This window comes from Pleurodeles waltl, chromosome 3_2, assembly GCF_031143425.1.
Source record: "Pleurodeles waltl isolate 20211129_DDA chromosome 3_2, aPleWal1.hap1.20221129, whole genome shotgun sequence".
NCBI lineage: Eukaryota > Metazoa > Chordata > Amphibia > Caudata > Salamandridae > Pleurodeles > Pleurodeles waltl.
The window spans coordinates 176,918,619-176,936,356 of NC_090441.1; the positions used below are offsets into that span (position 1 = coordinate 176,918,619).

At 48.6% G+C, this 17,738-nt stretch overlaps 1 protein-coding gene across 1 annotated transcript in view; it reads left to right on the forward strand.

Moving 5' to 3' along the window:
• Positions 1 to 17,738, forward strand: part of LOC138286655 (sterol 26-hydroxylase, mitochondrial-like) — a 168,271-nt gene that overhangs the window by 147,418 nt on the left and 3,115 nt on the right. The window contains exon 8 of the mRNA XM_069227119.1: positions 4,762 to 4,962. Coding sequence (XP_069083220.1) covers positions 4,762 to 4,962 — 201 coding nt within the window. The remainder of the gene's footprint in view (positions 1 to 4,761; positions 4,963 to 17,738) is intronic.

Here is a 17,738-nt window from a genome sequence, read left to right on the forward strand (position 1 = left end):
CTTAGGGGATTGTTTCTGTTCAGGAAAGTGCCCATTCTTGCACAAAATCTACCCTCCTTACAACGCAGGCACCCTTGCACTATGGTGCAAGGGTGCCTGTCCTGGTGCAAGGCAGTCAAAACAGCGCCATCGCAGGGACGAAGGCAGGAATGCACCATATTCTTATAAATACAGTGCATTCCTGCCCTTTCCCTGCCATTTAGCGCAGCAAGGTGACTTGCTGTGTGGTGCTGTGTGACTTTGCCATAAATATGGCCCAAAATATACATGTAAGCGAAGAGAGGCATACAGGGGACACAGGTAGAACACACAAATAAAACACATTGGCATATATGCATACATACAAAAAGACCTGCACACATAGGCACAACAACACACTCATGGTCATAGAAACTTACACCCATATGTCCACAGACGTGCCAATGCACTTGCAGTCCTAGAGGCAAATTTTGTTTTTAAATGTGAAATTGAGCTGTTATTACAATGTTATTGTTAGAACATAGGCTGCACAGGGGTTAGGTCCTTCTAGGGTCCCACCACCTTCTCCTAGGAGTGATACCACCATAATCCAGAACTGTGAGGGTGCTGGGTACAGTCGTTCTACACAATTCTCCCGCCAGCCCAGGATCACCACTCGGCAACTGGCCTCACAACCCACGGTCGCTTTTCTCAGCATGCCTCGCCCCGGGGGCACTGCTAGGAGTGTGCTTGCTCCAGGTTCCATTTTCTCCTGCCCTGGGGGCAGAGAACACAGAACTCTTCAGACGCGCTTCGGCAAAAATGAGTTCCCGGGTCACGGCGGTGATTTTCCCTCGCAGACAACAAGGAAAGCACTCTCCAGGCACATTAGCAAATAACACAAGTCGCTCTCAAGGTGCTTTTGCCATCAAAAGAAGAGGCGCTCTCAAGGCGCTATGAGGCTAAAGTATAGCGCTCCTCAGGGGGTGCTGCAACCCATGCAAAGCGCTCCTTTGTGCCAGAAAACAAGTAGATGTAGGGGACAGGGGCCACAGCACCCAGTCCCAGGAGGATACAAGTGGAGCACAGGGTAGTAGGGCCCAACAGCAGGCCAACACTAAGGTATGCAGTCAGTGGCAGTTCCTCCTAGTGACCCAGCAGGTCACAGGTCAGCACAGTAGCAGCAGTCCAAGGCGGTTCCTGGTGAGTCCCTCCAGTAGCATTCTGTGTCCACATCCTTAAGACGTTTCTTGTGCATTTTACATGGGGAAAATCCCCTGTACTTATACTCAGTTTTGCAAAGCATTCACAAATAGCGGGAGAAGAGATTCCAACCAGTTACAACTGGTTCTAGGAGTGTCCCCTCTCTCCTCCAGCACAGGCTCCAGACATCAGTTGGGGGTAAACAAGCCCTTTGTGTGAGGCCAGGGTACAGCCTTTACAAATGCAGGTGTGCCCCGCCTCCCCTTCTCTCAGTCCAGGAAGAGCATTCAATATACAGATGTACCTCTGTGACACCTCCACCTTCCCTGTGCACAGGCTGTCTGAAAAGTATGCACAAAGCCTAGCTGTCCCTCTGCCTCAGATGTGGATTGGAGACAAGCTGTAAAACACCAGAGTCATAAGCACAGAGAAGTTGCATTTCTATAATGGCAATAAAAATCCACTTACACCAGTAAGCAGCATTTCTCACTATCATTACAACCATACCAAACATGCCTACGCTACCCCTCATAGATCAGACAATACCACCTAGAAATAAGGTAGGGCATTTCCAATGCAATCCTATGAGCAAGGCAGAACTCACAGCAGTGAGAAACCAAATAGGCTGTTTGTCACTACCAGGACAGGCTGCACAACCAGGCACATGTCCAAGATTTATAAATTATATAGCGCCCTGACCATAGGGCTAGCTAGGGCCTACCTTAGGAGTAGCTAGGGCCTACCTTAGAGGTGACTTATATGTAGTAGATGCCAGTTCCCTAGGGCAGTAAACTGCGCACACAAGCCCTGCACTAGCAGGCCTGAGACAGGTTTGAAAGGCTACTTCTGTGGGTGGCGCAAGCAGCACTGCAGGCCCACTAATAACATTTAATTCACAGGCCCTGGGTATAGGGATACCTCTGTACAAGGGACTTACAGTTACATTAAATGTGCCAATTCGGTGTAAGCCAATCATACCAACTTTAGAAGGGAGAGCGCTGCCATTTAGCACTGATCAGCAGTGATAAAGTGCTCAGAGTCCTAGAGCCAACAGCAAGAGGTCAGAAAAAAATAGGAGGAAGGAGGCAAAAAGTTTTGAGATGACCCTGCAAAAAGGGTCAGGTCCAACAGTTATAATTTTATCATTTTGGTTTTAAACATGTAAAAATGTAAGTAACTGTAGCCAATGTGCCTTTTCTGCATGCTACCCATGTCACTCATATGCACATTGTATGAATAACTTCATGGTAGACAGTTCATTCCATTCAGTCTTCCATCACCCTACAAAAAACACCCTTCTTGAGGCATTTCTGGGTCAGCAGTCTTCAACTGCATGCTCCATCCCTGTCGGAGCCAGAGTTACTTCCCCCCTGCACAGAGACTACCCCTAACATCCTAAGAAATCCCTCCTCACTCCCTGAACTGTGGGTGGCATGGAGGATAACCAATATATTGCGATCCTTCAATTTGCTAAGAGCAAAAAAACACAACAAACCTATACTGAATTTTTCTTCTTGCTCGTAGGGATTATGTTTAGAAGAGACTGTGTGATATTAGTCTCTATCCCGATGGTTGACATAACCTGTAATCTCGTCACCACTGCCTCCCAACATGCAGGGGCATCGTGAACCTGCTGCTTTACCAGCTACAATGGGGGTGAGTCAGACTCCCTTGCTTCACTTGCCTTGGTTCAGAGTAGGGTTAGTGCTTAATTTGAGCCGGTGGTTTCCGGTGCTGAGCACTGGCACTTAAGTTAAGTGTCAACACCAGTACTTATGAGAGCTGCCAAATGGTGGCACTGTTTGTGTAATTTAAATATGAGCAGCACAACAGTTTTTTTAATAATTACAAAGAATTAATACATGTTGCCCAAGCCATTATTACAGCTTTGGGGACTCAAACAGTCTGAATTGTCACACGTGTAGCAGTGTGATGGTTAGTATTTGTGTAGGTACCATCATTGGCGGCACTGGCAGTGGCAGTGGGTGGTGTGGTGCAAACTGCAGTGGCCTCCTGACTAGGGCCCTTACAAATGAAGCACTGAGGGGGGCGGGGGTATTTAAATGTTCTGGCTACTCCTTTGCCTGCATGTCCAAGTTTTGTGCATGAATGTGGCAACCTAACTCTTACATTCCGCACATGCCAATGATCTACTCGGGTATATCCTGTTCAGCTTCACAAGTGTAATCTATGTGCTGTGCAGGAAGTGAAAGTGTAGTAAACCTAGCATCGATAGCTACATTCTGCACTAAGGCACATACCCTCTGGGACTCTCTGTTCTCCAGATGTTGAGGTAGATCATTAGCTCATGCCTACCTTGTTCTTAGAGATATAGGTCCTCATTTTGACATTGGCAGTCTTTTACAAAGACTGCCAATGTGGCGCCTGCCAAATGACTGCCAATGTAGTGGTGACGGGGCTCTGACAGCAGAGCAAGCGCCATGGACCCCGTTCCCTCCTGTATGACCACCAGGTAAGGTGATTGGCCGACGGGAGGGGGGAGGGTGTTGAGTGTTCTGTGCGTGAATGGGGGTGTGTGTTTGTGTGAATGGAGGGGGGTGTTGTGTGTGTTTGTGTGCATGTGTATGCAAGTGTATGTGTGCTTGTGTGAATGCGTGTATGCTGGAGGTGTGGGGAGGGTGTTGTGGCCATGTGTGTGTGAATGAGTGTGCATGTATGTATGTATGTGTGATGTGTGCCTGAGTGGATGTACGGGGGGTAGTGGGGTTCAGAATGGGGATCGCGGGTACAGAATGGGGATAGGGAGTGGGGGGGTACAGAATGGGGGGAGGGGAGGTGTCACTGCTTGGGGGTGGGGGGCTTCTGATGGGGTCAGGGGTTGGGGGGAGGGTCCTACATGGAGGGTGGGGGTGGAGAGTCCTGCTGTGGCGACAGGAATGAGTATTCCTGTCGCCAGTATCGTTGTCTCCAGAGATTTTGTGGCAGCTGCCCCACCACAGAATCTCTGGCGCTAAGGATACTCAAAATACCACGGGCGGTGTTAGGTGTACCGCTGGGTCGAAAGTGGTCAACCTTCGGCCAGACGGTCCTACCCCCCTGGCGGTACAGGTGGTGAACTGGCTGCAATGCAACCAGTTCACTACTGTTGTCATAATTTGGTGGTCCTGCATCACCACGCTGTCGGTGGTCTGGCCTCCACCGCCGGCGTGGCAGAGCAGGACCACCAGGGTCATAATGACCCCCATAGTCTTCCTGTCATCCTTCAATGCTGCATATAATTGAGAATTCAACCTGCCTACCCCCTGTGCCTGATTTCAACATCACTTCCAATGGGTGGGAGGATGGAAAGGGTTTTTAAAGGGCATTCGAGTGAATGAAAGAAAGTTTGATGGATGGGCTACTCCGTCACAATGTGACGTAAATAAATTCTGCCACATTACAATTGCCATAAGATATAATCCACTTGTACTACGGTGGACGAGATATTCTTCAAGCATTTTGGTGGAGTATACTCTGCGCTAAACTCTAAATCAGGCTCTTACTGTGCTCTGTATGTAGTGTGTCTGTGTATGTAGTCACACAACTTCCAGTTTTGCACCAAGTTTATGGCGGTAATTTCCCTTTGTGCCCTTTCAATAGACTCTCTTCGTCATGTGCCACTTTGCACTTTCCAGAGATGAGAACAACTTCCCGGAGCCGGACCGCTTCCTGCCCCAACGCTGGCTGCGAGACGGAGGCATGAAGCACCATCCCTTCAGCTCCATCCCCTTTGGGTATGGGGTACGAGCCTGCGTGGGCCGTCGAATCGCAGAGCTGGAGATGCACTTGGCACTGTCACGGGTGAGTAAGGTGTTTGCTGTTCTTTACCTGAAGGTGAAAGTGAATAGCTGGGAAATATCTACTGTGAAGTAGAAGGATATGATGCACCAGCTGGTACATTCAGTGGGCTGCTTCTCTTGGATGCAACAACCATAATATGAGTTTAAAGGTTGGTTTGCTGCAATTGGATTAAAGCACCAGATTACAATGACTTGTGAAAATGAAGGGCCTGGTATGGAAATGTGGTGTCTCACTGCTGGTGGCCATCTTGCAATAGTCTTAGTGTCACTAGACAAAGCCACCTCAACTTTTTACATTACTGTCATTTTTATTTTCTTTTCAGCAGTATTTGTAATTCAGCTCAAAGAGGGCTACTTGACTGACTGTTGTTGTTTCACATTATGTGGTTGGTAAGAAAAAACATTCTAGAATAATGTTGTTGTCCCCAACTTGGGACATTCCTTTTAAAAGCTTCCCTGCCTCTCTTTGAGTTAGTTGTAGAATATACATTCCCTGGCTCTGATCTGTGAACACCAAATAATCTTTCTCACCAATATTTGTAACAGCTCTAGGACACCTTCATGACCTCTGCATCTGAAAGATCTATATTAGACTTCTCCAAAGAGTAACTTGTGAGCTACTGGTAGCTCTCTACCTTTAAGTATCACTCCTGTGTGCAACCCAAACTACTACATTAGAAGCATTTGCTCAGTTAAATTAATATATATGTGCAGCAACATTTAGAGCGTACAGCTGAGACAAAAAGGGTTTATTTTCAGAACTTGTTTTCTTGATTTTTGGAGGCTGAATTGACCAAATATATTTAAAGCTGATATTTGAGTGATAAATCAGGGGGCATTTGGAAGATTTTTACAAATGCCATTACTTTGGTGCAGAGGCATTGCAGGTATGGCTGTTGTGTATTACCTATGTAGAGACATTCCATATTGAGAAAGCCTCCTATGCATTACTGCTTGCAACCATGACTGTTACACAGATGTGATCGGTGGTAGTAATCTTGCAGGTGATGGCCACTAATGTAACGTTGTCTCATGTAGACAACACTAGTAATATAAGTAGCTCTCGATGAGCCTCATAAACCATAAGTAGCTCTTATTACAGAAAAGGTTGGAGATCCCTACCTAGATTAACACATAACCTGTCCCGTTGTGAGAGCTGCAAAAGGGCACTTTCCTTTCCTCCTAAGATCCCTAGAGTAGCACATTTCATGTCCTCTTTCAGCTTTTGAAAATACCTTTCCCTGGCAGTTTGGAACAGAAAACAGGTACAGATGGCCCAAATAGGGCAGACGTTGTGCAACGGCCCAGTGCAGGACAGGCCAACAGTGAAGGGTTTCTGCAGGTGAAGACACAATTTCACTTCCGCTTTCTCCTGGCCCGTTTACACGGTAGGACATTTAGTACACGACATTGGGCCTGATTTAGAGTTTGGCAGACAGGTTACTCAATCACAAATATCACAGATATCCCGTCCGCGGTAGTACAATTTCCATAGGATATAATTGGATCGTAATACGGCGGGGAGGATAGGATATCCTTCACATTTGTGACGGAATAACGCCATCCGCCAAACTCTAAATCAGGATCCTAATGTTTTGCTGTCTGATAAAGAAGTGGATTTGTGTTTTTACAAAAAACACTTTTGTTTTTTCTCAAATACAAAACCCCTTGTCCCTTTTTTGTTTAAAAACAAAACCAAAAACTGAGAATAAATGCTCTCTGTTTTTTTTTGTATGAAAATAATCAACTGTTCGCATAGACTGGTTATTACTATATTTCATTTTCACGTGCCTACATTTTATGTTTTATTTTGTGTTCTTAATATTCTTGTATAAGGTGTTTCACATTTCCTTTAAACATGCAGATAGCAGGTTAAGTGACATTTGATGTTTGGTAACTTCAGTACTCCTAGTGTGTCTAGGGCAGGTCTTCTTAGCAATGCTGGAAGATGTTTCTTGGTAGGAAGGTAAGGCCGCTTATCTTCAGAGGCAGGAGCGGATGCCAGAATTGTAACAGATGTCCGGAACTGCTCCAAGGAAATAACACAGCTGAAGGGAAAAAACTGGAGTCCAGAAAAAAACTTCAAAAGGATGATGATATACTGGAACTTGAGGTAGAGTAGGAGGAATGAAGAACTAGAAACTTTGGAATCCATGGAGACCAGGAGTGAGCAAAAAAGAATTAATTGCGACGCAACTGAGTGTGCTTATATAGTGGTGTTAGCGGGTCTGACCTTATTTGGTTTCTTATCTTTAACCTATAAGGGGACGTATTAGGGTTTTGATGGACCTTTTGAGTGCGTATAGAGTAAGTCCCACCATAAATCCCAAATGCAATCACAAATCATCAATAGTATCAATCAACAACATTAATAGCCTTTGGAGTCAGAAATGTTCACGCATCATGACCCATTTGGTCACGGATAACCACACCTTTTGTAATAGTTAGAATGTTTATTTCCTTATATCAACAATGCTAATATCACATAAATTAATCTCAACACAAACTGATACACATATAAGAACAGCACTGGTTGACCAAACCTTCTAAAGAATCTCAATTTAACTAGTGCTTGGATTACTATGCATTCAAGAATCCCAGTACAAATTAACAATAGAAGTAACTGCACAATAGAAATAGCACACACCTAGGTTCAGCAACTAAGCAACATCAAGTAGTTGTTAGTAGCAACTGTTAACTAATCAAGTTTTTCTTACTTACCATCTAATTAGAATAGCATGTTTGGGCTTAATGCAAAACAATTTTAGTCAACATAAATTTGGAAAACATCTAACTATGGCTCTATCAAAATAGCGGTTGGTGCCTAGAAACAAAAGACGAAACAATAGCATTTTTTTAACACTGCTCCTCATATGGATCAGTGAGCTGCGATTATCTTCGTCAGTTGGACATCTGTTCGGTCAGCATCAGCAACGGGTCATGAAAGGGAATGGTTCAGAAATGGGGACTCAAAGCTACCTGAACCATATAGAAAGCAAAGTCTAACGGATCCGCATTCGGCATCAGAAGTCTAAGCAATAAAGTTAAAGATAGAATCCTCTCTGGAGGAAATCAAAAGTAAGAACGAGCTCTCCTCTGTCTGTGCAGTCGGGCTAAGTTAAAATCGTCTAAAGAACTTCCCACTTTGCCTTTGGTCAAAGAATTGTACGGTTACAATTAGCCAAATAGAAATAAAAGGTCAAATCTAAGATATAACTAAACTGTCTTTCACATGTCGATGATTTGCTCCCCTTCTCCTGTTCCCACCGTCAGGCTCGTCGGGTAACATTTTTGTATCCATCACGTACTCCATTCAGTGCATCCATTGTTAGCTCCGGGGAACATCGCTGTCTCACGCATTAAACTATACAATGTAGCAGTTACTAGTACAAGACAGGCAGTTCTCATGAGAAAGTTAAAGACATCTGCTAACGTTTGGTCAACTCAGTGAAAAACAATACATTAATTAATTTCTCTAGACATACATTTCCCACACATTTATTCAAACAGGGCAGCTTAACAGGAGGATGTGCAAACTAGGTCCAAACCTCACTAACTTTAGGCCTACGATTAATAAAGCAAATACATAATGCACATTTTTCAGTGATACATCACATTACTAAAATAAACTAAACATAAGCACTTCAATTAATATTAATATGCAATTAATAATTACACTTCATGATTAGTAAAATTTCAGCATTCACAGTGGTGAGGAGGAAATGACCTAGGAGTAAAAAAACATGACAGCCATCTTGGATTGGGAGGAGCAGAAAGAGAACTAAAATGAGCAATCCTAGTTGAATCTGAAAAAGGGTATAACAAGTATAAACATATATTTAGGCATTTATATATATATATATATATATATATATATCTATATATATATATATATATATATATAAAACACCTGTCTGCTTATTCCAGATTTTATATGTTAAAATGGTGGCGGTAGAAAATGCCATCACGTTTCCACCACCACGGAGGTGCCAATCCTTATGCGGCAATGGCCCAACACCATTTTAATAATTGCCATGGGCCACACAGCAATGTTTACTGAAGCCACCGTGGCCAGTACAGCAGATCAGAAAATGCCGCCATGACCCATACAGTGAGAAGGCAGCAGCCCCCGCGAGCTCCCAGGTGCCTTTCTGTGTCTTAATTACTGTACCATAATGTTCAATTAGAAACTGTGCTATGTTTAAGTCTTTATGTGTGTGTATTGCAGGCTGAGTTATGAAGCTGTACCACCATTGCTACATACATGGAGCACTGTTAAATGGTTTATTTTCATGCTTATGCAAGTTGATTGTTTCAGATTTTGACACGGTACGCCTGGTAGAGTGCTATGCAAGAGATCACTGGGTGAACATTTTCACAGTGATGCAAGCTGCCCCTGGTGCGTGCTTTCACAGCTGTGCAGTATATCTTTGAATGCGTGCTGGGGGAGGAACCAAGATGGCGACCGGGAAGGACGCTTAATTAAGCGCTCCGTCTCGGGCTCGCCACGGAACATTTGCGGGGCGCTCCTGGGGCGCCGCTGTCACATCCCGGAGGTGGGATCCGCTTCTGGGGCCGCTCTCCCCTCGCCGACGGATTTGGAGGTGATCGGGTGACCGGGAGGAGAGGCTGCCACGGAGCGACTCGTAGCAGGGAGCTGTGGCCGCCATCTTGTCGGCCGCGACAGACGGGACACTGCCCTGGAGCCTGAACGAGAGGTGGGTGCGCGGAAACGGGAGCGGCCCACCTCGCGAGGGCGATAAGCCCATATTTTGCCTTCATATCGTCCCGGGCATTCGCCCTAACCCGTCCGCCTCTCGGCTGCCGGAGTTTACCCCTCCCCCCCATCAGGTGCGGGGGGTTCCGATGAGCAGCGGGGGACTAACGGCAGGAGCTGCAGGGGCCCCGGGCGGGTGCCCTCTCTACAACTAAAGGCAGGCGGAGGGACGCGCTTCCCCCTCTGCGAAAGGCCCTGTGGGACCATAATAACAGGCCAGGGGTGAAGGCGTTTCGGGAGCGGGGTGGGACCTGCTCCCTGGACCCCCCAACTGTTCTTGACGGCTATGAGGCCTGCCGGGTGGCTGTGAACCCGGTCGCAGATGACGCGCCCTTTCTAGGAGGCCGCTGGCGCCTTCTCCCCCTGAGGCGGGGACCCGCACCAAATTTGGAGAACCGGACGGTGAGGCGGGTGCACGGCGGCTGCGGGGACCGCCACGGAGGGGACTGGGAGCCATCGCCTTCTCCTCGTACTGAATACCCCCTCCCGCCCACGAGGGAGGACGGAGGACGGGGGATGAATCCTGTCGGAGACCCCTGGGGGGTGCCTCCCTACCCCATGACTGATGGCGCGGTGCGCCCCTCCCCGGAGAAGACCCTGGGTCTGCAGCTAGATATCGAGGCCAACACAGACGGGGTACATGCAGGGCCGGTCTGGATCAGGCCAAACCATATCCTCTGTTAAAAGGCGCTGACCTGCACCACAGCGCGGAACAGTGCTTAAAGAACCTGTGCGAGCCCGAAACATACTAAGCGAACACACTCGGGAACGTCACTCCTCCACTCCATACCGACAGAGGACCCAGGGCCTGGAGTTGGCTGCCGGCCGGGGGCTGAAGTACGCGTGCGGACCTAGCGACGGGAGGTCCCAGACCGCCTGAATAAAATCTCACCTGGAGGATCACCAGCAGGGCCGAAACCTCAAAAACCGAAGCGCACACTGGTGTGGCCCCGCAGGGATATATACGCCCTCCTTGCTTGAATAGCCCAGAGAACGTGGGTGAGCGCGTGATTGCAGGTGGAATCAGGTCACACCAGATAAGACAAAGTGGCCGGAAGGCCCAAATCAGCTAAAAACCAGGATCGGAATACGCATGGCCAGGCACCTGGCGATCAGCAACATACGCCCTCCCTGCAGTAGTTGGAGTCCACGCTCCTGGCCCACTCCTCGCAATACAGGCAATCATGAACACTAAAACCTCACTGGAGACCAGGATAGACACGGTGTCGCAAGATCTGAACATCCTCAGAGTAGACCATGGCAAATTATCCGATAAAGTGAAGGCAACGGAGGTGTCGCTAAGTGAACTGGCCCCCACGGTAGCGGATAACCAAAAACAAATTCTCCGCCTAGATGCAGAAGTAAAGTCACTGCTGGGAAGAGCAGAGGAGGCGGAGGGCAGATCCCGCCGCAACAACATACGGTTTCTCGGTTTTCCTGAAAAATCACTGGATCAAAATTCAGAGCTCCTGCTGGAACATTGGTTAATTAAAGAGGTCCTGAATGGAGCCCCATCCAAATTCTTCTCAGTGGAAAGAGCATACAGGATTCCCGGACATCCCCCAGCACCGGGTCAACCTCCAAGACCGCTGATAGCCAGGTTCCTAAACTTCAGAGACCGTGATGCGATACTTCAACAGTTCCGCAGCAAAGGCCCATACAGGTACGAGGACTCGACTGTTCACGCTTTTCCAGACTTCACTCAGGAAGTGCAAAGGCAACGTAACTCCTTCACCCAAATTAAACAACGCCTCCGTGAACATGACATAAAATACGAATTAATGTTCCCCGCTAAACTACGTGTACTAACAGATGAACGCACCCATGTGTTCACCTCACCGGAAGATGCCTGGACGTGGATGCATGCCAAAGACATCGCCCACCCCCGCGAGGCAGCCGGCACCGACGAGAACTGGTCAACGACAAAATCACAGAAACGATCCAAGAGGCGCCCCAGGGGTCAACCCACGGTGGAACAGGCTGCAGAGGAGAGAGCCAGGGCCCTTAAAGAAACCCCCCTACTAACACAGAATTCCTTCGAGACTCTCAGGACCCATCCAGAGGAAGGCTCGGAGTCTGACTCGATCAGCTCGGACTCCACATTAACGGAGGCACTGAGGGGCCCGGAGCTCAACCCCAGGTCCGCAGACACACTCTGAACAAGCACTACCGAACTGTCCCCCCAGGGGGACCGACCGCCACAGCCGGAGTACAGAACTGTAATGTGCGACCCCCACTCGAAGTGGGTGGTTACATCACCTGAACTTATGTATCCTTACACATTTGCTCCTGGAGATAACTCCTTTATCTATATTGCGCGCAATTAGCGGCGTAGAGCGGGGGTGGGGCGGATGGCCGTGCCCTGGAAATGCCCCAATCCACCCATAGACGTGTCTGCAGAAGGATGCGAGCCCCTAAAATGAGCCGCATCCGGATAGTATCATTGCTCCCCCGCAGACATCCATATGGATACACTTCAGCTCGCACCTAAATTGGGTGTGTAGCTTGTTGCAAGTTCACAGTTGGGGTTGGGATCCAGTTGGGGAGGGAAAGAGGGTAACTACTAGTTTGTGCACTACCGGTCTGCTCACAACACAGGACATGCGTCCGGAGGTAGGGGGCCCGCCCGCGGAGGCGACGGGGGCGGAGGGGACCCAATGGGTCTTCCCGGGGAGCAGAGAGCAAGACACACACTCACAAATCGAACATGGCCCAATCTATAAACTACAGCACAACCACATATGACATAGTCACCTGGAATGTTAGGGGACTGGGGACTCCAGGCAAAAGGTCCAGGGTGCATACACGACTCAAACGCCATGGCACACATATTGCAATCCTACAAGAAACCCACCTGCGGGACCCAGACCTGCAGGACCTACGCAGTAAATGGGGAGGAAAGATTGTGGGCACATCCTATTCAACCTTCGCGAGGGGGGTCCTCATATGGATAGCAGGGAATGTCCCCTTTATCCAAACATCACACAAGATAGATCACGAAGGCAGGTATGTGGTAGTGGAGGGTAAGCTGGATGGCAAACAATTGTCAATCATAGGGGTATATGCCCCTAATAGCGCGCTGCCTGAGTTTCTGTGCACACTTACCCCAGCGTTATTAACGAACCCCGAAACACCCGCCATATGGGGAGGAGACTTCAACTGCACGCCGGACCCAACATTGGACAGGTCAAATCCCCCCACACATTCAACAGTTATTAGACACCCCAGTCGCCCATTGTCAACATGGGCCAGTAACATGAGCCTCCATGACATATGGCGCATGAAACACCCACAACACAGGGAATATTCATTCTATTCAGCACCACATAAGGTACATACCAGGATAGATTTGACGTGGGGCACCCAGGAGATCTGCACAGTAACCAGCGGAATAGAATACCTAGCCAAGACACTATCAGATCACTCACCGCTTAAAATAATTTTGGATTGGGGCAGGAAGCGCCAGGCTATCCCAACGTGGAGGCTACAAGCGGAAGCCTTACACGACCCTGCATTTACAGACACACTGAGAACAGCGCTAAAACAGTACTGGGAATTAAATACCGGCACCACAAAATTAAGAGCAATGGAGTGGGACGCACACAAAGTGGTGATCCGCGGACATTGTATTTCCACTACATGGGGGGTGAGGCGCACACTCCACGCAGAGGTCAGCAAGCTGGAGAAGAAACTGAGAGCACTAGAAAATGCAGTTGCCCGCAATGAAACGCCATACACGGCGCTAAAGGATATGCGCGCGGAACACGCAAATGCTGATGCCACATTACTCCTTCATGATCACAAATACCACTTGGCTAGGCTACAGTCAGAAGGTGACAGATCTGGAAGGCTGCTCGCATGGCTACTGCGGGAGGACCGGCGGTGCCCTCCAATTGGGGCGATAGGAGTAGGCGCAGGCGCAATAGCTACCACGCAGTTAACAATAAATGATGCGTTCAGGGAATATTATACACAATTATACACCAAAAGCACATCATGCTCCCTCCAACAGCTCGAGTCCTTTCTGGCAGACTCTCCCCTGCCCCAACTAATGCACACCGATAGAGAGACACTAGAAGCCCCCATCACATTAGGGGAACTTAATAAGGCCCTCGAACAACTACCTAGGAATAAAGCCCCAGGGACAGATGGCCTGCCATCAGAATACTACTCCACTTTTGTGACACACCTTAACACACATCTCCTAAAAACGTTCGAAGAAGCAGGAATCAACGGTATCCTGCCCCCCACAATGAGGGAGGCAATGATAGTGGTCCTTCCAAAGCAGGGGCGTGACCCCACTGACGTCAGGTCCTACAGACCTCTCTCACTGTTAAACCTAGACTGCAAGATACTTGGCAAAATCCTGGCTAACAGACTAGCTCCTTACATGCATATCCTGGTACACGAGGACCAGAATGGATTCATCCCGAAACGTAACACCTTCCTAAATATTCGGAGGCTGCTAAGTGTAATAGGTGACACCCCCCTGACCGCACTCGAGGAAGCGGTGATATTGCTTGATATAGGAAAAGCGTTTGATACATTAGAATGGGATTTTCTGTTTGCCACCATGCAGTTAATGGGTATCGGCCCAAAATTCACAAGCTGGGTACGCATTCTGTACACTACCCCACAGGCCAGGGTGAAGACGGGAGGAGTTATATCAGAGAGCTTTCCGATTAGCAGGGGAACAAGACAGGGATGCCCCGTTTCCCCCTCCTATTTGCCTTAGCGATGGAACCACTAGCTGCACGCGTCCGTGCCAAAAAAGAAGAATGGGGGGTGTCAAGGAGCGGTACTCTCCACTCCATATCACTATACGCAGATGATGCCTTGATATACATACGCAGAGTGGAGGAGTTGCTGCCCCCGGTGATGTCACTGCTGTCTGAGTTCGGAAGGGTATCCGGTCTAATAGTTAACTGGGGGAAATCCTGTATATTCCCACTAACCAGCTGGCCCCCTGCGAGGCAAGAGTGTGCCCCGCCAGGCCACCTAAAATGGTGCTTCGATACATTTAAATACCTAGGGGTCAACGTCTACCATAGTACGGAAGACCTAAGGGATGGAAATCTGGGGAAAGTGGTGTCCTCTGTAAAGAGCTCAGTACGCTTTTGGAATAAATTACCACTCTCACCACTGGGTAAAGTAGCTATAGCAAATATGCTGATATTACCTAGACTGCTGTATTACTTTGCGGCCCTGCCAGTTATTATCCCCAAAAGCTTTTTCGTTAGCTTGAACTCCATCCTACTACAATTGGTGTGGGGCGAGGGCAGAAGGCGGGTCGCACTTACCACGCTGCATCATCCGGTGGCAATGGGTGGACTGGGCGCCCCAAATTTTGAGCTCTACTCTGCGGCCGCACAGCTGCAGTGGATCTTAAATTGGCTTCATAGACCCAGCTCAGCAGAAACTATTTGGCTACAATCCCGACTCCAAGGTGCTCCCCTACTAGTATGGCTGTTGGATAAGCAAACCAAAAGCACATGCAAAAATCCATTGATGACAGCGGCACACGCATACTGGAAGAAGTACATCCAAAAGGGAGTCAAAAAACTTCCCTACTCACTGCTTCTCCCATTAGAACGGCTCCCCGGGTGGGTGGAAGCCGGCTCGCATTCACCCACAATTTGGTCAGACGCGGGCATAAATGCAGTAGGAGACTGCTTCGAGGAAGGAAAATTAATGACCTTTGAAGCTATACAGGCCCTTACAGAGATCAATCCGGGGCAATTCCTGGCATATCACGCGATATGTCATGCAATCAGGAAAACATGGGCATCTGGTGACGCAGAGCCAGACATCTCAGTCACCCTGCATCACATGCTGAACTGGAACCCCCAGGGAAAACCAGCCTCAAACCTATATAAACTTCTGAATAGACCCCCGGAAGTCAACCTGCAGAAAGCATGGGAGAGGTGGAACATCGTATTGCCCACCCCGATCTCAGGGACAGAATGGCCAAAAGCTCTGAGCCACACACGTGAGGTCTCAAGAAACCCCAGATTCCAATATACACAGTTTAATTATCTACATCAGACATACCTGGCGCCAGCCAGGATTAAACGTATGTTCCCCGGGACGGACCCAGCCTGTCCCAGATGCAAAACACCAGCAGCACAGTTCTACCACATGGTCTGGGAGTGCCCGCGGTTACGGGGGGAATGGACAGGGGTGGTCACAGCTTTAGCGGAAATGACGGGGCTCAACCTGGACACGAATCCCAAATCCTGTCTACTCGGTCTCAGGACAAGGACGAAAAGAAATAAACACTTGCACAGGTTTGTAGATCTAGCGTATGCAATGTACAAAAGATTGATAGCAATGAACTGGAAGGCTCGCAACACACCTGACTTAAAAGCCTGGCTTGCCCTCACGCTTTGCTGGGCTCGCGCTGAACACCAGGTATTCACAAATTTCGCACGTAGGGGACTGCGACAAGCGGGCTGCGAGGCCTGGGGCGTTTTAGTATCCAGACTAGAAGCCAAAAATGATGAAAGACCCCCCTGAACCACAGACAGCTGCACCCACCTAGAAGGTCACGGGCCTAGCTCCGGCAGGAAGGCAATACTACACTTAGGGAAGCATACATATCCGCCATCAATGCCTCGCCTACACTGATAGCACATCAGACCCCCCAACGCACATATGCCAACAGCTCCAAAAGGCCTGCACATTCAACCAATAGACACCAGCGCCATGATCCACTGTGCCACATCCTCCCACCTTGCTCCCTCCCCCCTTGTCTCCTCTGCCCCCCCCCCCCTCCCCGTGCGGCGGCGAGGGCCCCCGTCACTAGCGGCAATAGAACCTCTCCGCAACTGAACGCTCCAAACCTACATGGCGACAAACTCCGGAAGCACTGAGCAGATTTAGCAGACCGGGGAGTGCACACAAGTTCTTAGTTGTTTGTTGTATATTGACTTTGACATGGGAGAGCCTGACGAGAGACTGTAACCAATAACAAATTGCTATCAATGACTTTTGTATGCAACACAATGTATGGCTCTTTTGAAAAACTAATAAAAACATGTTAAAAAAAAAAATCTTTGAATGCGTGCTATCAAAGTAAAGCAAGATACCCCTGGCTGCGCACTGTCACTGGTGTGCTCGATACCCCTGGTTGAGAACTGCCACAGGTATGCCTGATGTCTCTGGATGAGCATTGTCATAGCTATGGACGATACCCAAGGATGAGCACTGTCATAGATGTGCCTAGTGCTCATGGATGAGCACTGTCAGAGGTGGGCCTGATACCCATGGATCAGCACAGGTGGGCCTGATACCCATGGATCAGCACTGTCTCAGGTGTGCCTAGTGCTCATGGATGAGTACTGTCACAAGTATGCCTGATGCACATGGAGGAGCACTGTCACAGGGGTTCCTGGTACACATGGATGAGCACCATCACAGGTAGGCAAGATACCTATGGATGAGTACTGTCACAGTTGTGTTTGATACCCATGAAAAAGCACTGTCACAGGTACGCCTGAAACTCATGGATGAGTACTGTCACAGGTGCGCCTGAAAACCATGGATGAGTACTGTCACAGGTATGCCTGATACACATGGATGAGTACTGTCACAGGTATGCCTGATGCACATTGATGAGCACTGTCACAGGTATGCCTGATGCACATGGATGAGCACTGTCACAAGTATGCCTGAAACCCATGGATGAGTACTGTCACGGGTATGCCTGAAACCCATGGATGAGTACTGTCACAGGTATGCCTGATACCCCGGGATGAACACTGTTACAGGTATGCCTGAAACGCACGGATGAGCACTGTCACAGGTGGGCCTGATACCCATGGATTAGCACTGTCTCAGGTGTGCCTAGTGCCCATGGATGAGCACTGTCACAGGTGGGTCTGAAATCCATGGATGAGTACTGTCACAGGTATGCCTGAAACCCATGGATGAGTACTGTCACAGGTATGCCTGAAACCCATGGATGAGTACTGTCACAGGTATGCCTGATGCACATGGAG